The sequence below is a fragment of the Lactuca saligna genome, chromosome 3 (genome assembly GCF_052625555.1).
Source record: "Lactuca saligna cultivar CGN05327 chromosome 3, ASM5262555v1, whole genome shotgun sequence".
In the NCBI taxonomy this organism is placed as follows: Eukaryota; Viridiplantae; Streptophyta; class Magnoliopsida; order Asterales; family Asteraceae; genus Lactuca; species Lactuca saligna.
Genome location: NC_136419.1, coordinates 53,086,161 through 53,113,281, shown reverse-complemented (window position 1 = coordinate 53,113,281; position 27,121 = coordinate 53,086,161). Strand labels below are relative to the sequence as shown.

Genomic DNA, 27,121 nt, shown 5'->3' with positions numbered 1-27,121 from the left:
CCAAAATACTCTTTTGCTAAAACTTGTGTCATTATATTGTACGTGTTATCTCATTGTAACATCATATTCAAATCATGTCCATTGATTAATTTCATCCGTTGGTCCAGATCTATGCATTCTGGCATACAATAGTTAGTAAAAACAAAATAACCTTAGCCTATATATATATATATATATATATATATATATATATATATATATATATATATATATATATATATATATATATATATATATATATATATATAGTAGACAAAACTTCAAAAATGGTCCCTATGGTTTCCGAAAATATCAAGTTTAGTCCCTAAGTTCAAAAAACCTCACGGATCGTCCATGTGGTTTCAAAACTTTTAACAAATGGTCATTTTCGTTAACTCCGTTAGCTTTTGGCCATTAAGTGAAGGACATTTCAGTCATTTCACTACTACAGGGACCATTTATGAAGTTTTGTCTTATTATATATATATATATATATATATATATATATATATATACATATTTATTTATTTATTTATTTAATATAAAGGAGGCCCACCCACCCACCCACCCATCTCTATGTGTGCGTGTGATTCTTCTTCCAAAAGAGAACACACCTTTTTAAAAAACTTTGAAGCAAAATTATCAAAGTAAATGGATTCAAACTCTAATTTCATATCCAACTTTAATTTCATATCTAATTTCATTTACAAACTTAAACATCTCTCTCTACCATGTTCATCTTCATCTGATCATCATCATCGGTATAGAGAAGCTGTGAAACAAGAAACAGCCAGCTTGGGGTGTGAACAAATTAATGTCATTGGGGCATTTCCACAAACAGTTGGTGTGCAACTTAAGAAAATTACCATGAAATCCTTGTTTTTACTTCTAATTGAAATCCAAATTGGAGCTGAACTCAATACATACAGATGTATAATCAAAGAAATTGAAAATATACACATAAAACCACTTTCTCTCTCAATCCTAATACATGAAATCCTCCTGATTCCAATAACTATTGCACCAAAACCGGTACCTAAATCCACCCACAAACCTTCATTCAATTCTTGACTCTACTTGATCACATCTTCCAGTAGATCGATTATCAACTCAGTTTCAAGCCTTGGAATCAGATCACCTTCTTCGACACTCAGAACCAAATCCCCCATAAAGAGTAAAGATCACCCAATTAAGCTCTTAATTGCAAAACAATGTTGTGTTTGGAGTCGTTGAGGGTTAGTAATGGTTTTGGGTTTTCTAAAGCATCTTCGATCAGCCAATTAAGTTCTCTGTGTAAACTTTCAGAGTCTGGTCCGTTATTTGAATCTATGAAAGATGAACCGACAGATGACACCAAGGTTTTCACCCAATTTGGCCATTGTTGCAGGTCGGATAAGGTTCCACTGAAGGTGGGTGGTCAGAGAAATAAAGGGGAGGTTAAGGTTTAAGGCAGTGGGTGCATGGTAAACGAAAACTGATGAAGAAGGAAATAGAGAGATTGAGGGTTCTTGATGTAAATGTAGCTGAGAAAGAAGAGTGTCGTGCCAAACTTGAGAGATTCAAAACCCATATGAAATCAAGCTTGTGGAAATATGAATTTATGCGGGGGTTGATTCAAATTGCAAAAGGATGCTCTCTTTCTGTGAATGAAGAGTGAGAATTGAGTGATATTTTGGAGTTTATGATGAAGTGAAGAAGGAGGTAGGAGATCAAAAGGGTGTGTTCTTTTTAGGAAGAAGACATACAGAGAGAGAGGGAGAGAGAGAGAGGACCCTTTAATATTAAATAATTATATATATTTTTTTTAAAAAAAATAAGGCAAAACTTCATAAATGGTCTCTGTGATTGTGAAAGGATAGAAATGCCCTTCACTTAACGGCCAAAAGCTAATGGAGTTAGCAAAAAGGACCGTTTGTTAAAAGTTTTGAAACCACAGGAACCATCCGTGAGGTTTTTTGAACTTAAGGACTAAACTTGATATTTTCGGAAACCATAGGGACCATTTTTGAAGTTCTTTCTATATATTATCAGAGTCGACGTCACACTCTCCTGTGGCTCAACACATCCTTATATATCCTCATCGAGCATTCGACTCAGTTTTAGTTTATCCCACATCGATGCGACACGGTCTTATAAGTGACTATATATATATATATATATATTGGAGTCTCCCTCTCTCCACAATGGCTCTTTTGGAGAAACAATATTGGGCTCCACATATATTTACACGAAATCCACTCTACAAACTTCACTGTCCTCTCTCAAAGTTGCATCATCTGTTGTGACAATGTAAGCATGTTTTATCTTTTTGGGAATTGTTTAATATTAACACACTAAATACATTGAAATGAACATTCACTTTGTTCAAAATAATGTCACTAAAGACGAGGTTCGAGTTTAATATTAACATACTAAATACATTGAAATGAACATTCACTTTGTTAAGAAGAATGTCACTAAAGACGAGGTTCGAGTTCTTCACATTCCTTCTTGATATCATTTGGCCAATATCTTCACTAAAGGTCTACCATAATGACTATTTGATGACTTTCAGCCAAAACACACTCTCTACATCCATAATCTTCCCGTCAAGACTGCTGGGGACTATTTGAGTAAATATCTTATTTGTATACTTATCTTAGAGATATTTTATGCTAGAGATATACTTTCCTTATTGTACACATCATGCATGCATATTTATATATACGTATCATATCAATGAAAGAGATCATTACGATTCACATTAACTTACAATGTTACCAGATTTTGGATTGCGTTTGACCTGTAAATCCCGACAAAAGATTTAGGCGGAATAAATAATGATGCTACCTGAAAGAATACCCTGCTTCTATTAAGGTATAATATCTAACATTGTGTCAAATGCTCTTTGTGAAGCAATGGTGGTTATGGTTTCCACTTCAAAGTTTGTACTAATTAGATATGTTTAGAAAATTTTGGTTAGAATTACAAATATTCAAATTAGAACTATAATCAAATTGTATATTCCACACTCCTTTTGCAAAGATTCTAGATCCACCACTGCATTATCAACATCACATTCATAAATGTATTTTGATATTTTAATTCCGTTAATACATTCTTTAATTTTAACAGATGTATTCTCGCTCACATTTTCATAAAATTAATTAATGTCTTGTTGATTTGGTATTTCAAACTTCAAAGAAAGGCAAAGATTAGAATTGGTAAAAAAAACCAAGGACCATGGAGACTGAAGAGTCAATGAGTCAAGTCTTGATAGTTTATCTTGATACAGTGGATGAGCATTTCATCAAAATTTCAGTCGACTTGTTTGAAAGACTTGGTTTGTACAAAAACTTCAAGTCAACTGTTGGGTTTCATATGATAAACAACTTACATTATTTATATTTTGATGCTGTAAAAAGCATCAAACTAAAGTAAGCACTTAATAAATAGTAATAAGGTTGTTGATAAAAAAATAAAAAAGCAAAAAGCAAAATAAGGTCATATGCTCTCATGGTAATAACCTCTTTAATAGTTATTTCAAATAGTAATTGCTACAAAAAAAGTTCCTTAAGGCTAAATATCTCTCAAAGAATAAGTATACACTTGTATCCTACATAATGTTCTATACGTTCTTCTAGGATGTTGTGATATACTGGAAATTTGAGAAATGAATGTTGATTCTAAAGATGTGATATGCGTAAACATAGATTATCTAGGCATAAAATTGGAACCACATGAAACTTTCCAACTTATGTTTTGGCATTTGAAAGGGGTTAAAGATGGATGGAGAAGAAGAGACATGAGTGGGTGACTTAAAAGTCTTCATGGTCTTTATCAATAAGGAGAAAATTGCAAAAGTGACATAATTTCTATGTCTTTGGATTATAAATTGGGGCAAGTTGTGTCTTTGAGTGTGAAAGCTTCTTAAATGCTGGTCACATAAGACCTCATATCACCTCTTTTAGCCTAAGTTTTGCAACGACTTCCTCTAATAGTATTCTAGTAGAAGAGAGATATTATATATATATATGTGTATGTGTATGTGTATGCACAGTCATTTATATAGCATAGTCTAAAGAACACATGGAAGAATAATTGTCTAAGATTTTCTTTTGTACATTTAAAATGATTCTCATATTTATTCTTTCCTCCGTTCTTCTCTCTTGTATATCTTTCGTTTACTCTGCTACAGACCACAACACTTCTATGTCTATCTACCCTGAAAGTTTCAGTTGCCCGAAATTAGCCCCATTCAAGTACCCTTTTTATAATGCCACTGATGACAAACAATGCGGGTTGATTAAGGTCAATTGTACTTCAAATGGTGGGAGCATTCAACTTGGAGAAGACTCATATAAGATTGGTAGCCAACATGGGTCTGAACCTTGTATCCTAGTCCATAATAGAAGCTTTGAAAAACTTGTGAATGAAAAATATTGTAAGGCACTGATGTATAACTTCACATCTTCAAATCCTCTTTTGTATGCCATTAGAATCCAACCCTTCATCACTCTCTACAAATGCACAAACAATTCCAATAATGATGCACAAATGAGGCTTATTTTCACCGATCAAATTACCATAGATCCAACAGATGCAAAGATTGCAATTTCTACTATAAGTATTCCATCAATGATAAAACAGTTCCAAGTGATCTCCCGCCTACATGTCAAGTAATATGGCTGCCTATGAAAGTAGGAGAGCCAGGTGACTATAATGTACTTAACCAGACCAACATATTTTCTCTTCTAACTTATGAATTCCCTATTTTTTTTTTTACTTCAATCTCCTGCAATAAATGTGACAAGGAAGGGGAGGAAGGGAGTATGTGCCATGTTGATGTTCTCAATAGACAGTTTCTGTGTAAGGACGCCAAAAAGGGTATTTACACTTTTTCTTTCATTTTCCTTTCCACCTTATTCTCTACATGTGAATTGTTTTATTTTTTATAATATATGACTTATCTTTTGTTTTTTAGTTGCAGCATGAAAATCGTTCAAAAAACTAAAACTAATCTCAGGTAATATACCTATTTGATCTAATGAATCACTACTAAATATATAAATACATACATACACATACATGTAGGAATTTATACCTGAAGGTCTTGCATTTTCTTGCTCTAGTTCTTGCTGGATCAGCCTTCATCCTCATCCTCTTTCTTGTCATCTTCATAATCCGGCGTTGCTACAAGAAGAGCTCTTTTTCTTATTTCTTATCAAAGGAAAAATCACCAATAGTTGAAGATGGGAGTCTTTTCTATGGCGTCTCTGTTTTCTCCTACATAGAGCTTGAAGATGCCACCCAAAATTTCGACCCTTCTAAGGAACTAGGCAATGGATGTTTTGGAGTTGTTTACTATGGTAAACTACAAGATGGAAGAGAAGTAGCAGTGAAGAGACTTTATGAGCACAACTACAAACGAGTCCAACATTTTGTGAATGAGGTTAGAATCATGACTGGTTTACGCCACCCCAACCTTGTGGTGCTCTATGGTTGCACCTCTCGACAAAGCTAAATCCAAGATACATAGGGCCTTTCGAGATTCTCGCTAGAATCGTACCTGTAGCTTACAAACTCAATCTACCTCGCGAACTTAGTAACGTATATTCTACTTTCTACGTCTCGAACTTGAAAAAGTGTCCATCCGATGAGACTCTTGTAATCCCGCTCGACGAGATCGAGATCAATGAGAGCCTCAACTTCGTGGAAGAACCGATAGAGATCATGGACCGTGAGGTCAAGCGAACGAAGAAAAGTCGTATTCTGATAGTGAAGGTTCGTTGGAATGCCAAGCGACGACCTAAATTCACTTAGGAGCACGATGATCAAATGAAACTGAAATATCCTCAACTTTTTCCTTAGTTATCTGTAACTATTTAATTGCTTAAACTGTAATTTCGGGATGAAATTCTCTCTAACAAGGGATGATGTGACAACCCGAAATTTCTATCTTGTATAACCATTGAACACAATCAAAGTCAGACTTATTTCTACTAACTTTTAGCATTGTTTAGAGTCTATTTGAGTGTTCTAAGCCTAGTACATAAATGGAATAAGTGTTAGGAAGTATGAGCTGATGTTAAAAGCCATCAAACAAGCCATAAACCCCTTCATGAGGAGTTTACGTCCAGGGCACATGAGTTTATGGCCGTAAACTCATGGTCGCCGTAAAATCATGGTTATCCGTGAACTCCCACTATATATATGATACTCAACAATTTTTCCAACACTTTTTACCATTTCCAAGTCAAGAAATCGGGTTGTGCTCTCAACTATCATCAAGGATCTTCATTTTTCTTCAAAAATGTAAGTGTTTTATCCCTTGATTTGTTACTACATCTTCTTAACTAGCATCACCCATTGATTCCATCCATAAATTCATCATTTGGGTTAGATCTTCAAGAAACACCAAGAACACACACTAGTGTTTTAGTCCAAAATCAACGTTTTTAGCTTCTATATCGTAAGTATTACTTCCCTATACTTGATATCTAGTTGAAACACATGTTAAACACATTGAAATCATCCCTTTCCCAAGAACAAGAGGTGTTTACAGCCAAGAGCATCTCCATTGGCCGTAAACCCTAGTTATAGGTGCATATGAGCCTTAAACTCTTCCTAAGGCTTGGACTTGAGTCTGGAACCCTTCCTTGTGGTTTGTAAGACCTTAAAAACACCATTTAGCACTAACCATCATGAGTTTACAGCCGTAAACTCATGTGTCCGTGAACACTTTGGCTGTAAACTCATGTGGCCGTGAACACATTGGCTGTAAACCCTAGGGTCATGAACACTTGGCCGTAAACACCAAGTGTGGCCGTAAACTCACCTTATACACAATCATTTGTGATTTTTACCTTTCCATTCAAGTGTACCCTAGTGCCTAAGGTGTTTCCCTTACCTGATTAGTTGGATAAACACTAATTATAAACATATATGTGTCATTATATGCTTATTAGGATCCGTTGTGCTCAAGTCCTCACTTGACACTTACCATCCTATACCACTCTTTCATCCTAACTACTCACTACAGGTGAGTGCATACCCCTTAATCTACCTTTTAAATGATTTTAAATGCTTTTATAAGGGGAATACAAGTTGAAACATTGTAGTTATTATATCAATCACATGTGATTAATAACTATCAAACAAGTGGATTTCATATACTTCAAAACTGTTTACCAAACAAATTCTTTAAAACATTTTATAAACTGACATCAAGTCATCTGTTATTATTCAAATGGTTAAAACTTCTTTTTATGACAACTCCTTTATGTTAAAATCTTTATTAAACTATTTTTAAACTTATATATTGTCAAAATCATATCTATATAGATATAGTTATATAAGTAAGCCTGAAAGGACTTAGGACTGATAACTCACTTTATTTTCTGTTCCTTGTTTGGTTGAGGACTTAGATTATTCGGTTGTTTGTTCGAGTGTCGTTTGAACCATAGTTATATATTATGTATATGTATATAGATATAAAAGCTTTTATTCCAGTTCAATATACATGCAGTCATTCAAACAACATTACTAGTAAACTATAATAGGTATAATTTAAGAGATTACTACTCACTATTCCTAGTACAATGAAACATACAAGAGTCAGTTACAAACTTACTATTATGAGAAACAGAAAGAACATACTATGATGAGAAACTTAGAGAACATACACTATACTATACAAGAGAACATACTATACACTAGTACAGTGAGAACATTCAATACACTATAACATACGGTACAAACACTAGAATACGAGAACTAGAATGTGAAATACTACTTCATGATACAACAATACATTATTCTATCACATTGTAACCAGAATCTCCTGGAGGGAGAGTGGGCATCATGTGTATAGATCTATACGGGACAAACACTCCTACACCCTGAATGCTAGCTATAGTCCCGACCGGTAAGGCCAAGGGGTGACAAAATGTCACCTCACTATTTTATGATGCCAGAAGTTCGTCAGCATGGTTACAAACTAATTCACATCTAAACCTTTAATTAACCAAATAGGAATTAAAGGCAATAAGACTCTCCAAGGAGTATAGTACATTTAATACGACCTTGAGTCTTCATTTTTTTCATTTCATAGTCAGTAGTGTCAATGCTGAGATAAAACATTCTATTTTCCTAATGGACGATAGTGATAAATGGGAGAAAATATACTTTTTCACAGTAACAAAGTACTACTATATTTTTGATGGGTTTTGAGAATTCTAACACTTCCTAAGTGTAAATGCAACCCTAATAAACCTTGGACCTATGTTTGTCTAAAATACATGCATAATATGATTTCCAAGGTTCATAATCCTATCTAGCATACATGGGGAACTTTTATCCTAAAAGGATGGCTAGAATTACATACCTTGTAGTTGATTTGATTCCTTGAAAACCTTGTGAGCCTAGCACCCCAAGTGTGATGTCTCAAATGCTTCACACAACATCAATTGCTTTTGGAATGACTTTTGAGAGAATGCACACACTTGTAAATCGGCCTAGCCCTCTTATGATCTTAGTGTGTAGCCGATTCTGGTAGATAACATGTTCCTTATATAGTGTGACACGTCTAGGGTTACACCATGTAAACCCCAATGTGTCATGACTCTTCATTTCCATGAACCATGGGTTTGTAACTCCTATGGAGCATCCTATGGGTTTAACCCAACTTGATAATCCATGGAGCCTTTTAGCCCACTATACAAGTTATGGATGATTTACATAATCAACCTATATATTTCATTAGTCATCTTTTGATCACTTAATTAATTCCAAATTAATTCTTGATCAATACTAATTAAATAATACTATTAATATATTAATAAACCATAAGTGTTATTTCTCTCATTTAGTCTATCCAAATGCATGATGCCATGCAACCCAAATGGACCATGCCGGGTCGGGTCAAGTACATACCAGAAATAGTTATTGACTTAGACACCTTATCCAACAGTCTCCCACTTGGATAAGTCTAATAACTATAACTACAAGTATGACTTCAGGAACCGATCGGCAATCGTAGCTGTTTCAAGGTCTCTTGGAACTGAGAAGATGATGATATGCCATTTAAGATAAGTGATTATATAATCCTCTGTTCTAGATATCAGCCGAACAAATACATGGAACAATGTCTTACTTATTGTCTAGCAGTTTGTTTCCCCATTTCTGATTTGTTTGACATAGAACTAAATTGAACACATCAATTCGGTTCTGACCGGGCCCGGTACATAGGTCAAAACAAAATCATCGAGGGGACCAAATATCAGCTTCTAATCCAAGAAGGAACAGATAAACTTCGACTCATATGTTTGGTCTACTACTTGTTAAATTATACACAAAAGCACATTTTATAACATCGAGTTACCAATGCGTTTTCGTATAATCAATGCATAACCAACTCACAGGCAACAAATCATATCTCTAGGTTTGAAGACTTATATGATGTTACCGTCTCACGATCACTCGAGATAAATTCCATGAAGTAATTCCAGTTAGCGTGGGTTGATTCCAATGCTCATAACTTATGAACACTCATGAGTGTTGTAGCTATGTCCAACAACTTAGACCTCTGCACCCAACTCATGACAGTCTTGATTCATACATACTTCCAACATATGATTGACTGTGGAAATTCGAATAATATGATATACCAAACATAATTATTCTGGAAGTCAAAACATGAAAAAGAAATATAGTAAACGATTGATAAGAGATAGCAACACTTTACTCATAAATAAACACGACTTTTATTCATCATCAAATGTCAATTACACTTTACAAATTTCAAATTATCTAACTACTAAAACTAATATCATCCTTCAGCCCTATGCTCCGAGCATGTTGGAGATGCTTAACCGGAGTCAGTCCCTTTGTGAGGGGATCTGCTAGATCCTCATCTGATGATACCCTCTTTGTCACGAGGAGTCCTTCTTTTATTCGATGTCTGATGAAATGGTATTTTCTGTCGATGTGTATGGATCTCCCATGTTCCCTTGGTTCCTTGGCTAAGGCAACTGCACTTTCACTATCACAGAAAATTTCCATTGGCTCCTTTATAGCTGGTACAACTCCAAGGTCTCCAATGAAGTTCTTTAGCCATATCGCCTCCTTTGCTGCCTCGCTCGCTGCTATATACTCTAATTCGCAAGTTGAATCAGCCACTGTTTCTTGCTTGGAACTCTTCCAAGAAATTGCTCCTCCGTTTAAGGTAAAGACCCAGCCTGACTGAGAACGGAAATTATCCCTATCAGTCTTAAAGCTAGATTCACTATACCCTACAACTCTCAAGTCATCACTCCCATCGAGGGTAAGGACCCAATCCTTAGTCCTTCGTAGGTACTTGAAGATATTCTTTACCGCAGTCTAGTGTGCCTTGCCAGGGTTCCCTTGATATCTACTAACAATGTTTAAAGCAAAGGCAACATCAGGTCGAGTACATGTCATAGCATACATGATCGATCCTACAGCTGAAACATAAGGTATTCGACTCATTTCTGCTATCTCAGCCTCAGAACTCAAGCTTTGTGCCTTACTCAATTTGGTGTTACTCTGGATTGGTAACTCTCCTTTCTTAGAGTCCTGCATGCTGAACCTCTTCAGCACCTTATCCAAGTAGGTACTCTAACTAAGTCCAATTAGTCTCTTACTCCGGTCTCTCAAGATCCTTTTCCCTAGAATATAGACAGCTTCTCCTAGGTCCTTCATAGGGAAACACTTCCCAAGCCAGGACTTAACTTCCTGCAGAGTTGGGATGTCATTTTCTATGAGTAGTATGTCATCCACATATTGTACCAAAAAGCTAACTATACTCCCACTAGCCTAGACATTTACACAAGATTCATCTTCACTCCTAGAAAAGCCAAACTCTTTGACTTTCTCATCAAAGCAGAGATTCCATATGAGAGGTGCTTGTTTTAATCCATAGATGGATTTCTCAAGCTTACACACTCTATTAGGGTAATCTGTACTAACAAAACCCTATGGCTTACTCATGTAAACATCCTCAGCCAACTTTCCATTAAGGAACGCAGTTTTGACATCCATTTGCCATATTTCATAGTCATGAAATGCAACTATGCCTAACATAACCCTAATAGACTTAATCTTGGCTACTGGAGAAAAGGTCTCATCATAATCAACTCCCGGAGTTTAAGATAAGCCCTTTGCAACCAATCGTGCCTTATAAGTGTGTACATTACCATCCATGTCGGTCTTCTTCTTGAAGATCCACTTGCACCCCAACTGTCTTACGACCTGGTACACTGTCAACCAAGTTCCAAACTTGATTGTCATAAATGGATTGTATCTCGCTGTCCATTGCCTCTTTCCACTTGGCTGACTCAGGGCCTGCCATGGCTTCCACGTAATTGTTAGGTTCATCCATACCTATCAGTATCTCATCACTGATAAGTGTATCACCTTCCACAGTAATATGGAATCCATAATAATGCTCAGGTGCATTCCTAACCCTTGTGGAACGCCTTAGAGGTACAGACTTGTCAATTGGCTCAACAGGAGTTTCCTCCTCAAGTTGAGTGCTAGGTTTCGAAGTTCCTTCACCACTTGACTCTTGAATTTCTTCAAGGTCAACTTGGTTCCCACTGTTTCCTTGGCTTATAAACTATCTCTCTCTCTCTCTCTCTCTCTCTCTCTCTCTCTCAAGACAGCCCTCCTAGCTACAAAGACCACATTTTCACTAGGTTTGTAGAAGAGGTAACCAAAGGATTGTTGTGGGTAGCTGATGAAAGTACACCTCTCACTTTGAGGTTCAAGCTTATCATGAGTCTCGCGTCTCACGAAAGCCTCACAACCCCAAATCTTGATGTGGTCTAGTTTGGGTACTTTACCAGTCCACATCTCACGAGGAGTTTTGGCAACTTTCTTTGTAGGGACCAGATTAAGGATATGGGTGGCAATCTTTATGGCATACCCCCAAAATGAGATTAGTAGCGAAGCTCGACTCATCATGGAACGAACCATATCCAACAAGGTTCGATTATGCCTCTCTGCCACACCATTCAACTATGGTGTCCTGGGAGGTGTCAATTGTGAGACAATCCCACATTCCCTAAGATAGTCAAGGAACTATGAACTAAGATACTCACCACCTCGATCGGATCGAATCATCTTAATGTTCCTGCCCAATTGATTCTCGACTTCCTGTTTAAATTCTTTAAACATTTCAAAAGTCTCTAACTTATGCTTATTAAGTAGACATATCCATATCTACTGTAATCATCTGTAAAAGTCAAATAATAAAGATTAGCATCCCTTGTGGCATGTTTGAAGGGTCCACACACATCCGTGTGTACAAGATCCAACAAACCTTCACCCCTATCACAAGAACTTGTGAAGGGTGACTTTTTCATTTTTCCAAGTAAGCATGATTCAGAACTATCATCTGAATTTAGGTCAAATGACTCCAAAACTCCATCCTTTTGGAGTTGGCCTATACGTTTCTTGCTTATATGTCCACGACGACAATGCCATAATGATATTTTATCCAAGTTATTATCATTAACAGAATCAATACACAATACATTATTTCCTATAAGTTATCAACCACAGATACAGTTTCATATATACCATCACAAGGTAATGCTTTAAAATAAAGAACATTATTAAAGAAAGCATTAATCGAACCAACTTTATTATCAAATGAAATGGTGAAACCTTGTTTATACAATGCATGAAAGGAAATAACATTTCTTGACATTTGTGGCGAATAACAACATTTATTCAAATCTAAACTAAACCCACTACTTAGCGATAAAGTATAAACTCCAATCTTGGTGATAGGTAAAGCTTTCCTGTTCCCCATGATTAAGTTTATTCTTCCATGCTCCACATTCTCACTTCTTCTTAGTCCCTGCAAATCAAAACAGATATGAATACCACAACCGGTATCAAGTACCCAAGAGTTAGAATGGGGTGAGTTATTAGATAAGATAGTGTAAATACCTGCAAGGTTGGGTTTAACTTTCCCATCCTTCACATCTTGTTGGTACTTTGGGCAGTTCCGCTTCCAATGTGACTTTTCATGACAATACAAGCATTCAACCCTTTTTGGTTCAGAAGAAGGAGTAACGAAACCTTTCTTGGTTCCACTTGAAGAAGAGCCATCAAGGGTCCTAGCCTTGGTACCCTTCGAAGAGCTCTTTCTCTTATTCCCTCTACATATATCTGATTGCCAAGACAGGGGCAGAGTTTGGAGTAGGAGTGTTAACAACCGACTTTCCTTTAATACTTGTTTCTGCGGTCTTGAGGAGTCCCTGAAGTTTGTTGAGTGTGACCTCTTCCTTATTCATGTGATATCTCATGCAGAATTGATCATAGCACGATGGTAAGGAGTACAAAATGATATCGATTGCAAGCTCCTCAGGGAAGTTCACATTAAGCTTCAGCAAACGATCCACATACCTTTGCATTTTCTGCATGTGGCTCATGACGGACTCTCTGTCCTTCATCATGGTTGCTATCATGAAGCAGATGATTTCATACCTCTCTTGTCATGCACTTTGATGGTATCTTTCCATCAGATCTTGGTGCATTTCAAAAGGGTAGAATTCCTCATAGGACTTTTGGAGTTCTGCTGTCATCGTGGCTAACATGATGCATGCCACTTTGGTAGCATCCCTTTTATGTGTCTGGAAGTCAGTGATCTCCTGGGGAGTTGCAGCGGCCTCATTAATCTCCTTAAGATCCTTGTCGAGGACATATTCTTTATCCTCGTAGCGGGTAATCATCTTGATGTTTCTGATCCATTCATTGGAGTTGGATCCATCAAAGGTGACTTTCCCATACAAGTTCATAAGGATAAAGGAGCCATTAGGATTAGAGCCAGAAGCAACATTGTTTGAAGACATCTGAAAGAAGAGAGCAATATTAGTTTAGATATTAAGAGAGTCCTTAATAAAACACTCAAATGTAATATTAAGTCTAGGATCCAATCACAATATATTATAACTTAGAAGAGGTATGCTGTAATCCAAGCTATAACATATTTGAAAGGTAGGTGAATGACGATTCACCAATTTCCACCATGAAAACAGAAATGTAAATATTAGGTTTTTTAATTGGTTCTTAGAAGTTCCTAGATTCTTTTGAGATTCATTGAACTTTTCAAAGGCATGTTTCAATCTCGAGTGTGCCCTCCAAGTTTTGTGACTGGGATACCGAGGATCAAAAAACGAGGTGTGAAGTAACCATGCAAATCATTTGGTACCCTTAGTGTTTATCACTCAATCGATGTGCCGGTAAACCACACACGCTCCACCGATACTATGATAAACCTTAAGTCACCCATTTACCTACCTTGTTAAGTCCAAGTTAGTGTGCCGGTTAACCACACACGCTCCATTAACGACTTAAACAAAGTGTAGAGTGTAATTTCATGGATTAGCACCTTATTCACATTTTTCCTAAAGTAACTAAGATTGGGAATTTAATAAAAGCATTTAGTTACTTTATAATATTCATCATACTTTTAATGAAAATTTATAAGTCCTTGTCCTACCTGTTCGGCTAACGACCTTCCACCGATCAAGGAAGCGGTGGGTGAGAGTGGACACCCATTAAGTTGCCATTTTATAGGCAACAACCTTATACCCCCCCCCCCCCTTTTATAGACCGGCTTCGTGAATGAGGCGTACTAGCGGTAAGACGACTTGATCTTATATATATATATATATATATATATATATATATATATATATATATATATATATATATATATATATATATATTATTTTATAATATTATCAAGTATAAGGGTTGAATTTTAACTTTTTTAAATTCTAAGGGTTGGAAATAAAGTTTTAATCAAGACTTTACTTGTTCCAAAACTTGAGGGCAAGTTTTGTAAACTTCCAAAACTTTTCTTTTCTTATAACTTATGAATTAATTGAGTAATAAAAATGAAGACGCTTCATTTTTTATAACTCTTGTGTTCTTTTAATGACTTTAATAAAAGTGAGACTTTTGGTTTTCCATAACTTGAGGACAAGTTATGGACTCCATTAAAACACATTATGATCATGAATTAAACTACCATGAAGGTTACAAACAATTCCTATGATCATCTAATCTTCATAAGTTCAAAAACATGAATATGAACACTTTCAAGAATCAAAAAATTACACTTAAAACTTGTAATTTTGATAATTGCCATTGTAAATGGATTATCATAAACATTACACCATCTAAAACAAGTTTTAAAACACCAAAACAGTTTAGGGTAATGTCAAAAACAGTTTAGGGTAATCAAAAAATTACACTTAAAACTTGTAGTCCATTTCCAGCAAAAAATGTCAAAATTCTGAAAATTGCAGCCTCTACTTGTCGAGTGCAAGAACAGACTCGATGAGTAGCTTGCATTTGTTCATGGACTCGTCGAGTCCCCCCATGGACTCGGCGAGTTCATATGAGCAGAAGACAAAAAATCGATTTTTTCAAGCAGTTTGCACAAAAATCAACAAACAAGCCTAGGCTCTAATACCACTGATGGGTTTTGAGCATTCTAACACTTCCTAAGTGTACATGCAATCCTAATAACCTTGGATCTATGTTTGTCTAGTTATCATGCAAAGTTGAATTCCAAGGTTATATTCCTATCTAACTTACATGGGGAACATTTTTATCTTGAATGAAAGATAGAATAACATACCTTGTTGTTGATTATGATCCTTGAAACCTTGTGAACCTAGCACCCCAAGTGTGATGCCTTAAATGCTTCACACAACACCAAATTCAAAGAAGTAAACTTTGAGAGAATCTTACACTTGCAAAATCGGATCTAGCCCTCTTGTTTCTTAGTGTAGCCGATTTTGGGGAGAACACCTTTGTTTATATAGTGTGTTGCATTAGGTAAACCCTAATGCAACATGACTCTTCATTTCATGATAAATGGGTAACTCCATGGAGCATCCAAAGGGTGGAACCCAACTTGATAATCCATGGAGCCTCTTAGCCCACTATATTAGATATGGAAGATTTACATAATCTACCCATGTATTTAATTAGTTATCTTTTGATCACTTAATTAATTCTAAATTAATTCTTGATCAAACTAAATAAATAATATTATTAATATATTAGAACTTATAATATACTAATAAACCATAAGTGTTATTTCTCTCATTTTAGTTTATCCAATTGCATGGTGCCATGCAACCCAAATGCACCATGCCGGGTCGGGTCAAGTACATACCATAAATAGTTATGGACTTAGACATCTTATCCAATAAATCCTATCTAGCATACATGGGGAACTTTTATCCTAAAAGGATGGCTAGAATTACATACCTTGTAGTTGATTTGATTCCTTGAAAACCTTGTGAGCCTAGCACCCCAAGTGTGATGCCTCAAATGCTTCACACAACACCAATTGCTTTTGGAATGACTTTTGAGAGAATGCACACACTTCAAAGTATTTTATCAAGCAAACTATTTCAAAAAAATTTATAAACTGACATTAAGTCATCAATAGCCATTCAAATGGTTAAAACTCTTTTATATGCTAAACTCTTTATTAAACTCTTTTAAAACTTATAAATTGTCAAAAGCATGTCTGTATAGATATAGTTCTATAAATAAGGTTGAAAGGACTTAGGACTGATAACTCACTTTATTTCTTGTTCCTTGTTTGGTTGTGGACTTAGGGTATTCGGTTGTTTGTCCAAGTATCATTTGAATCTTAGTTATATATTATGTATATTTGTATAGATATAAAAGTTTTTTCATCAGTTCAACACCTTGGGTAGCAAAGGTGTACAAACATACTCATTTATTCAAACAAAATTACTAGTAAACTATAATAGGTATAGTTTAGAGAATTACTACTCACTATTTATATTACAATGAAACATACAAGAGTCAGTTTACACATGAGTCAGTACAAACATACTCTAATGAGAAACAGAAATAACATACTATAATGAGAAACAAGGAGGAACATACTATACACTAGAATAGAGAGAACATACAATACACTAGAACATACTATACAAACACAAGAATGCTATGACATTAATGTGAGCTACTACTTCATGGCATGGCAATATACTGATGTGTCACGTTTTGTAACCAGAGTCTCCTAGAGGGAAAGCATGAATTTGTGTATAGATCTATACGTGATTGACCATCCTACACCTTGCTGCTAGCTACAGTGGGACCTGCAGGTCTACAGGTGACGAATGTCATACCATTTCGACATCTTTGATCCTCTTGTTTTACTAATTAATCAAGTATGGTTATAACCTCATCACATTTTACCTTAATTAAACAAAATGGTTTAAGGTAGTTAGTACATCGGTAGTTACTTATATACAATACTACAGTATATCCTTATTTTCCCATTGCACTCACATTGTGATCTTGTCACATAAACGGTGATGTAAACTATATTTTGGTAATGATAGTCATATTTGGGAAAAACACTCACTTTTACAAAAGAACAAACATACAGAACAGTCGGGTCTTGGTAGAAGACTACATTTCATAATAAAGTAGAAAATATAGGATTTTCTAGGAGATACAACCTTTACATCAAGCACTTACAAACATTTACAAACAATTTCATACAAAACAATGACACTAAAATACTTATGAATTCACCAACTTTAATGTTGATCTACTATTTCAAAATAACTTGTATTCTCAGGTCACCAATAGACAGGTACACTGGACCAGGTTTTGAGAAGACAGAGCTCATTCATGACTCGTCTTTTATTTTGATTCTTATTTTGGTGTCTTACAAACTATACATATAACACACTTGTATTAAATTATACTATTAATGCAATGGATGATGTTGTTGCTTGTTTACTATTATGCATTGATATGCTACTGTACATGACGTCCTCTACCCCTAAACGTTTCCGCCGTTCAGGTTTTGGGGTGTGACAAAAAGTATGATGCCTCTAATGACTCACACCAAAAACTAGAAACTAGAACACAAGAGAGGAGAGAGGAAAGGGGATGTAATTTTCATCTAGGATTCTCTTAAAATGATTGGACGAAAATTGCAAGGCAATGGTCCTTTTATATAGCTATCAGGAAACCTTAGAAACTGTATACTTGAACATAAAATAATATTATTTCAATTCATAGTATTTCAAATCCTAGTGATTATCTACTTTCCTTATATCAAATGAAGCGTTATAGATTGTCTTACAAGGCACTCCAAAATCGTCCACCATAGGAGGTTTCTAGAACCTCTTCTTTGCTCGACTATTAAGCAATTACAAAGCAACCCTTGCATTTCTAATTAATTCCAATTAACCCCAAATTAAATCCAAATTACTTCTGATAAATTATTAATTAATTTAATATATTTCAAATTATTTTATTAATCATATAATAAACTAATAAATTATTTTCACTCTTTTAAAATGTCATTCTAATCAGTTTCTAGTTATGAGGGCAATCCAAAAAGTATTTTGCTTCTAATCACAAGTTTATACCAATTTAGTTATGAGTTTTGACACCTTAATCCAACATTATTAACCCATAATCTTGACTTGGAATTTTACATGGGTTAACTGGATTCCTCTTTAGAGTAAGTCATTTGTTTAGCGTGTTTTTCTGAACAAAATTCAAAATTTTCCTAATATGATTATGCATGGGGTTGTGTCAAGTCCGTGTCCTTTTTGTCTCTCAGCTCATGAGAGTGTGGATCACCTTTTCTTCTCCTGTGATTTCATTGCTTCGTTAAGGAAATGGATTGTTGATTGGTTGGATGTCTTCAAGTTGTAACATGCTTCTTGCTCAAACGCAATGGATTTGATCAATTCGGGGAGCAACAACAAACATCTCTAGAATCCCACCTTATTAATTACTTATGTCTCTCATTGATTTATTTGGCAGGCCAGTGATGGTATTATTTTCAGGAACGAAGGGAGTGGTTTTGTTTATTGAGGACGATATAAGCATTAATACTTTTAACTGGATCAAAAATAGGTCCAAATTTTGTAATCTTGATTGGGTTGCTTGGTGTGTGTCTCCTATTTGGTACTTTTGTTGTATCTTACTTAACTTCTCGCTTAAGTCTCTTTTTTGTGCTAAAATATTTGCTCGTCGTTCCAAAAAGGAAAAAAAGGGTGTTGCTAGATTCTTGAACAAACAATACTAAGGCCTCGTTTTTTTTTCTTCGTTAACTGATGAATTTATAAAATATACTGAATCGATAAAGTATTGCTCATATAAATGTGTTTTTTTTACAAAATGCACTCGTTTAATCTAAATAAACAACTATTTTACCCTTATGTTTAAAAATAACAAATGATCATTTTTCTAATAATTTTTATAAAATATAAATATATGAAATGATCATTAATTTAATAATCATAATAAATTAAAAATGCACATCATCACATTAAATATCTTTTAAATTTTAAATAAATAAAACATAAGATTAAAAATATACATCATCACATCGTAACTCAAAATTAATAATTGTTATATACAAATATACTCTAATAAATGAAAATCTTTTTGTCACATGCCACACTCATATTGATTTGGTCACATGTCATTTTGTGGTTATTTTCAATTAAATATTTTCCACATGATATTTTGTGATTTTTTCCATATCATTAAATTTCGCATAATATTTAAATATAATAAATGCAATAGATATAATAATAAATGCATATCAATTTCAATAATTGACTTTTCTTCTAATTTCAATACTTTTAAATTAAAACTTCATTAGTTTCCTTTTTTTTATTTATCTAAATTATTTGTTTAAATTTAAAAGATAAAAAATTATTTTAATTTTAATAATTCAATATTTTTCTAAATTTTTTAATAAATTCAAACTTTTTGGAATGTTTAGAATTTTCATATATATATTTTTTCTAAATGAACCAATAATACATTGATGTTATACCTAGTTAAGAATATTTAGGGGGTGTTTGGTTTAGTTTCTTAAAATCCAAAAGTTCTTTTTGGAAAAGTTACAAAAAATCAAGATTTCTTAACTTTTCCTAAAAGTTGATTTTCCTTGTATAAAAGCTTCAAAAGTAACTTTTTAAAACTAGTTTACCAAACATCTTTTACTTTTTTTTCTTTTCCAAAAAAAACTTTTAACCGTGAAAAGTTAAACCAAACACCTCCTTAATTAGATTGTTCTAAAATAAGGCTAACAAAAAAACGAAATAGAAGTACAAGGATTATAAGTTTGCAATAAAGCAAACCTAATTATAAGTCCATGATCCTGAAACAACTTTACCATTGGTCCATGATTTATCCTCAGGTCAATTTCTTGGTCGAACATTTATATATGTCAGTGAAAAAGTATATACATTTTCAACGAGGATGATGTAATATTGGAAATTTAAGGAAATTGTTTCTAGGGTCTAAAAATTTAGCTTATTCATAAGTTTGGATTATTCTGGCCCTTAAAAAAAAAAAAAAAAGATTATTGTGAGTTGAGACGTATTAGATGGGCATATAATGGCAACCACATGAAATTTTCCAAGAGAGATGTTAACTTTGGCGTTTAAAAGGGGTTAAGAATGGATGGTAGTGTAGAGTCGGTGACTCAAAAGCCTTGAGGGTCTTCATCAAGAAGGAGAAAATTACAAAAGTGGCAGAGTTTCTATGCCTTTGGCATGCACGTTGGGGCAAGTTGAGTATTAATCTGGGTGTGAACGCTTATTAAATGGTACTCTGCATAAGTACCTCACATCTTTCAGCTTTACTGTTTCAAAGACTTCCTCTAGAGAGCACATAGACCGAGAGGAGATATATAATGGATTCTCAAGGACACATGTGATATTAACTATTAAGTGTCTTAACCTTTTCTGTTGGACAGTTGAAATGATTAGCGTCTTCTTTCTAGCCTCCATTGTTCTCTCTTCTATACAATTCATTCACTCTGCTACAAAACACCACACTTCTATGTCTACCTGCCCAGAAAGTTTCAGTTGTCCAAATTTAGCACAATTCAAATACCCATTTTATAATGACTCTAACACTCAATGCGGGTTGATCCAGGTCAAATGTACTTCGAAGGGTGGGGAAATTGAAATTGGAAGAGACTCATATCAGATTTTTGGCAAGTACGTGTCTGATGAACCTTTGGTCTTGATCCGTAACATAACGTTTGAAAGACTTGTGAATCATAGCAGTTGTGGGGCACTTATGGATAACTTCACATCTCCAAGTCCTCTTTTGTATTCCATTTCAATCGCACCCTTCATCACTCTCTACAAATGCAGAAACCATCCCAATCATGACACAGAAATAAATGGTTATTTTAACCAATCTAATTACCACAAAAGCAAATGTGAAGATCACGATTTCTACTATAACTATTCCATCAGTGATACAAAAGTTCCAAGTCATCTGCCACCTACATGTCAAGTCGTACGGCTGCCCGTGAATATGCAAAAGCTTGATGACCGTAAAGTAGTCAATGAAACCAACATCTTTTATATTCTCAGTTCTGTATTCTCTATTAACTTTACAACTTCCTGCGATAAGTGTCACCAGGAAGGGGGCCAATGTCTCACTCACGATGGACAGTTCCAGTGTTTATACGCCAAGAAGGGTATTTATACCTTTTTTTTTTTCCTTTTCCTTTCTTCCTTAATTATTCTGGGTACACAAGAATTGATATATCTAACATATTAACTTATATTTTATTGTTTGGTTTCCGCAGAAACACCACTCAGTAAACTGAAACATATATATATATATATATATATATATATATATATATATATATATATATATATATATATATATATATATATATATATATATATATATATCCTAGGTAATTCACATCTCTGGTCAGATGCATTAGTGCTAAATATATAAATACACACACGACTTATCTAGGAAATTGTAAGTGAAGCTGTTGTATTTTCTTATTTTAGTTCCCGCTGGATCTGCCTTCATCATCATCATCTTTTTTGTCATGTTTCTAATCTGGCGTCGGTATAAGAGAAACCCTTTTTCCTATTCCTCTTCAAAGAAAAAATCACTAAACGTTGAAGATGGGAATCTTTTCTACGGCGTCTCTGTTTTCTCTGGCACAGAGCTTGAAGATGCCACTCAAAATTTCAACCCTTCTAAGGAGCTAGGGAATGGAGGTTTTGGAGCTGTTTACTATGGTAAACTCCAAGATGGGAGAGAAGTTGCTGTGAAGAGATTTTATGAGCACAACTACAAACGAGTCCAACAATTTGTGAATGAGGTTAGAATCCTCACCAGATTACGCCACCCCAACCTTGTGGTGCTCTATGGTTGCACTTCTAGACAAAGCCATGAACTTCTCCTTGTGTACGAGTACATCTCCAATGGCACTGTTTCTGATCACCTCCATGGGAAACTAGCAAATCAAAGCTTGCTGACATGGCCGTTAAGAATGAACATCGCCATTGAAGCTGCCAGAGCTCTAGTGTACCTTCATGCCTCTGAAATCATACACCGAGATGTCAAGACCAGTAACATTCTCCTTGATCAGAATTTCAGTGCCAAAGTAGCAGATTTTGGGCTCTCGAGGCTCTTACCGAATGATGTCACTCATGTGTCTACAGCTCCTCAGGGAACACCAGGATATTTGGATCCCCAATATCACAATCGTTACCAATTAACAGATAAGAGTGATGTTTACAGCTTTGGAGTGGTCTTGATTGAACTAATATCATCGATGAGGGCAGTCGACTTAAATAGGTCTGATGACGAGATTAGTTTGGCTAATCTGGCTTTGAACAAGATCCAAAGATGTGCGTTAGATCAATTGATCGATCCTGATCTAGGAGCCGATTCAGATGCCGAAACCATGAGGATGATGACATCAGTGGCAGAGTTGGCTTTTCAGTGTTTACAGTATTATTCAGAAATGAGGCCTACAATGAATGAGGTGCTTGATGTGTTGGAGGATATTCAATCCCCAGGGAGAATTGATGCTGATGAAAGTATCAGCGACATGGAAAAAGCAAAGCCGCCACCTCCTTCTGAAGCCAGTGATAAGACGGTTTTGTTGAAAGATTTCCTGCGTTCGCCAGTCTCCATCACTAGTGAATGACATAGCTCTAGCACCGCATCAACTACACTCCCTGTCAGATAGATGGCATCACAACATACGATCACTATGCATATTCATCAACTCCGTGTGGTTTTTGTTCAAAATTTCCATTGTTTCTATGCCCTAAATATTTGAGTTTTTGTGAGCTCATGAAAAGGAATGTAATTAACATTAAGTTCCTGTTTCTTTTCGATTTAATGGGGACAGCTATACATGTTTCCTTTCAACTTAATGGATAAGTGACAGAAGTTTCACTTTATGCATTCAGTACAGGTGGGGTTGTCAATAACAGGGAGAGACCTGTACCAGAGGAGGAAAAGAGGGGGGGTATCAACCCCGAACCTGAAAGACTAAATCCTTCCCAAAAAGCCTTGATCCATAATGTTTGGTGTATAGATAATAAGCAGGTAAATAAATCAAAACACTTGTATAAACTAAATGTTGATAATTACATGTGACTAATAAACAACGAAAGTCAATGCGTGTGTTAGTCAAGTCTTGATCCAAAAAGAAATTTTGAACAAAGTTTCCATCCACTTATTTGAAAGACTTGGTCTTTGTAGAAACTTCAGGCCAACTACTGGGTTTCCACATGGTAAAACAGCATGATTTATTTATATTTTTCTTGATGCTGCAAAAATACCAATAAAGGTGAGCACTTATTTTCACCGTTCCATGGTGACCGTATCTATCAGTGAAAAAGGGTGTATATATTCATGTGATTATTCTTTATAAACATTCTGATGTTATGTATATACACTCTTCTTTGACGATTTCAGATTGAAAATTTAATAAAAATATGTGTCTAACTTTCAAAGCTGTCTTGTTCGTAAGTTTGAATTATGGCAGTTGAAAAGTATTAGATGGCATGAAGAGGGAACCACATGAAACTTTCCAATTCAATTTTTTGAAGTTTCAAAGGGTTTAAGGATAAATGGAGGAATAGAATATGCGACTCAAAAGTCTTGATAATGGTGCTCAATGGACAGAAAATTATAAAAGTGACAGAATTTCTATGTTGTGGGCATACACGTGAGGGAAAATTGAGTTTTTGGTGTGAAAGGCTGAAAGCATCTTAAATCTGACCTCATTTAACCTCTTTTAGTCCAACTGTACCAAAGACTTTCTCTAAAGAAAAAATAGACCTAAAAGATATATATGTAAATACACAATTACGTATGGAGTCTCAACAAAATTTGTGAAATGATTCTCGCCATCTTTTCTGCCTCTGTTCTTCTCTCTTGTTTGCCTTTTCTTCACTCTGCTACAGACCACAACATTTCCAAATCTATCTGCCCAAAAGATTTCATTTGCCCAAAAATTTCCCCATTCACATACCCATTTTATAATACGACTGACACCAATTGTGGGTTGATCAAGGTCAACTGTACATCATATGGTGGGGAAATTGAAATTGGAGGAGAGTCGCATGAGATTGTTTCCAAGTATGTGTCAGATCCTCTGGTCATGATCCATAACAAAACGTTTGAAAGACTTGTAAATAAGACAAGGTGTGAGGCACTTGCGTATAACTTCACTTCTCCAAGTCCTCTTTTGTATTCAGTTTCAATCCTACCCTTCATCACTCTCTACAAATGCACAAATCATACCAATTCTATAAACACCTCAACATACTTTCAACAACATAATTATAGTGGATACGACAGATGCGATGATCATGATTTCTACTATGATTATTCAATGATCAGCTATGCAGAATTTCTACATGATCTTCCGCCTACATGTCAAGTAATACAGCTGCCTGTGAAATTTCGAGGGCCAAATGATCCTCAAGTACCTGACACTACCAACATATTTTCTATTCTTGGCTCCACATTCTCTGTTTCATTTAACTTGTCAACTCCCTGTCATAAGTGTCATCAGGAAGATGGCCAGTGTAATATTCACAATGGATTGTTTCAGTGTTTGGATGCCAAAAAGGGTATTTACAATTTTTTTTTTTTTTTCATATTCCTTTCATATATATTCATGAAATTGGTTTTTTTGTCTTATCTTCTGTTGTTCTGTTGTGGCAGAAAAATCACGCAGAGAACTTAAACTGATTCTAGGTAATATTACATATTGGATTGAATGCATTACTACCAAATATATAAATACATCAATACACATAAATGAAAGAATTTTTATCTAAAGGTGTTGCAGGATCCTCCTTCATCCTCATACTTTTTCTTGTCATCTTCATAACATGGGGCCGCTACAAGACAAACCCTTTTTCCTATTTCTCATCAAAGGACAGATCACTAAATGCTGAAGATGGGAGTACTCTCTTCCATGGCGCCTCTGTTTTCTCCTACACTGAACTCGAAGATGCCACCAGACATTTCGATCCTACTCGGGAACTAGGGAATGGAGGTTTTGGAGCTGTTTACTATGGTGAGAGCTTTACACTTGCTAAGAATATTGAGGGGTGTTTATTTTCACTTAAGTTATTCATCAAATCTGATCTTTCTGTAAAAAGGTAAACTCCAAGATGGGAGAGAAGTTGCAGTGAAGAAACTATACGAGCACAACTACAAAAGAGTACAACAATTTGTGAATGAGGTTAGAATCCTCACCAGATTACGCCACCCCAACCTTGTGGTGCTCTATGGTTGCACCTCCCGACAAAGCCATGAACTTCTCCTTGTGTATGAATACATTTCCAATGGGACACTTGCGGATCACCTCCATGGAAAACGAGCAAATGCAAGCTTACTACCATGGCCATTACGGATGAACATTGCCATTGAAACTGCCAGAGCTCTAGTGTACCTTCATGCCTCTGAAATCATACACCGAGATGTGAAGACAAGTAACATTCTTCTTGATCATAATTTTAGTGCAAAGGTAGCAGATTTTGGGCTCTCAAGGCTCTTACCAGATGATGTCAATCACGTGTCTACAGCTCCTCAAGGAACCCCAGGATATTTGGATCCCCAATATCACCATCGTTACCAATTAACAGATAAGAGTTAAGAGTGATGTTTACAGCTTTGGAGTGGTCTTGATCGAACTGATATCATCCATGGTGGCTGTTGATTTAAATAGGTCGCAAGACGAGATTAGTTTGGCTAATCTGGCTTTAAACAAGATCCAAAGATGTGCGATAGATCAACTGATCGACCCAGTTTTAGGATCCGGTTCAGATCCTGAAGTCATGAGGATGGTTACATCAGTAGCAGAGTTGGCGTTTCAGTGTTTACAGTTTTATTCAGAAATGAGGCCTACAATGAATGAGGTATTGGACGTGTTGGAGAATATTCAAGCCCATGGGAGAATAGATGCTGAAGAGTCGAAAACCCTAAAACCGCCACCTCGGTCGGAAAACACTGATACGACGGTTTTGTTGAAAAACTTCCCGCCTTCGCCGGTGTCCGTTACTGGTGAATGGCATAGCGATAGCACTGGATCAACTACACTAAGCATCAGATAGATTGGAGATGAAGAATCGTATAAGAACATAGGACAGGTTTCTGTTCAATTTATCCATCGCTTCTACGCCCTAAGTATATAAAGTTTTGATGAGATCATTAATGTATACCATCTACTAGAAGTTTCAAAAATTGCACTTATTTTAGAGTTCCTCGATAATCACTAAGCAAATTCATACTTCAATTCATGTACTTCCATGAAATTGAAGGTATCGAAAGAGATATGTCTCTGAGCATATCCGACGCCACAGTCGCCACTTTTAATTTTTCTTCAAATCAGCGTATGACAGTCAGTTATTTGAAATTTTCAGAAAAACCTCTCTTTACACCCTTTAAAAGTCATTATAAATAGGAATAAAGATAATTTCATAAAAAACCTCCTGGTGGTAAATATCGATTTGACCTAAAAAAAAACATAATTTAGAAGTCGGTCATAAGTATCTATGGCTGACATGTGCAAGACACGTTAGCATGTTCCTTTTTTTCTAAAAATTTAAAATTTAGTCATTATAAATAGGGATAAAATTGAAAAAGGATTGGTTAAAAAGATACCATATTTTATCATTTATACAAACCTAATTAATATTTGAAATATTTTTATTGGTTGAAATTGCATTGTTTTCCGAAAAAGATGATTACAAGAAGTTGATTATAGGTTTATATTTTATAAAAATGA

The 27,121-nt window shown here is 35.2% G+C and overlaps 2 protein-coding genes, 1 long non-coding RNA gene and 3 pseudogenes across 4 annotated transcripts; 4 read left to right on the top strand and 2 right to left on the bottom strand.

The window, feature by feature from the left end:
• Positions 1 to 691: 691 nt before the first annotated feature.
• Positions 692 to 2,479, bottom strand: LOC145035537 (uncharacterized; annotated as a pseudogene).
• Positions 2,480 to 4,089: 1,610 nt separating this feature from the next.
• LOC145035536 (LEAF RUST 10 DISEASE-RESISTANCE LOCUS RECEPTOR-LIKE PROTEIN KINASE-like 1.1) lies at positions 4,090 to 5,482 on the top strand (annotated as a pseudogene).
• A 15,033-nt stretch (positions 5,483 to 20,515) lies between these two features.
• LOC145035535 (LEAF RUST 10 DISEASE-RESISTANCE LOCUS RECEPTOR-LIKE PROTEIN KINASE-like 1.1) lies at positions 20,516 to 21,678 on the top strand (the record flags this gene model as incomplete). The annotated part of the gene is made up of 2 exons (XM_078984063.1): positions 20,516 to 21,529; positions 21,641 to 21,678. Coding segments are annotated over exons 1-2 (771 nt in total), but the record flags the coding sequence as incomplete, so codon positions are not given.
• An 83-nt stretch (positions 21,679 to 21,761) lies between these two features.
• Positions 21,762 to 23,246, top strand: LOC145036568 (LEAF RUST 10 DISEASE-RESISTANCE LOCUS RECEPTOR-LIKE PROTEIN KINASE-like 1.1). The gene has a single exon (XM_078985032.1). It carries the CDS (start codon positions 21,902 to 21,904, stop codon positions 23,012 to 23,014), a length of 1,113 nt encoding a protein of 370 aa, XP_078841158.1. The 5' UTR covers positions 21,762 to 21,901; the 3' UTR covers positions 23,015 to 23,246.
• A 117-nt stretch (positions 23,247 to 23,363) lies between these two features.
• LOC145036562 (LEAF RUST 10 DISEASE-RESISTANCE LOCUS RECEPTOR-LIKE PROTEIN KINASE-like 1.1) lies at positions 23,364 to 26,771 on the top strand (annotated as a pseudogene). The gene is made up of 4 exons (XR_013678472.1): positions 23,364 to 24,956; positions 25,051 to 25,083; positions 25,169 to 25,408; positions 25,494 to 26,771. The product of XR_013678472.1 is annotated as an LEAF RUST 10 DISEASE-RESISTANCE LOCUS RECEPTOR-LIKE PROTEIN KINASE-like 1.1 (transcript).
• On the bottom strand, positions 25,065 to 26,002 carry LOC145036574 (uncharacterized). Its single transcript, XR_013678476.1, has 2 exons — positions 25,893 to 26,002; positions 25,065 to 25,796 (listed from the first exon to the last, which is right to left on the bottom strand). It is a non-coding gene; the product is annotated as an uncharacterized LOC145036574 (long non-coding RNA).
• Positions 26,772 to 27,121: the final 350 nt, after the last annotated feature.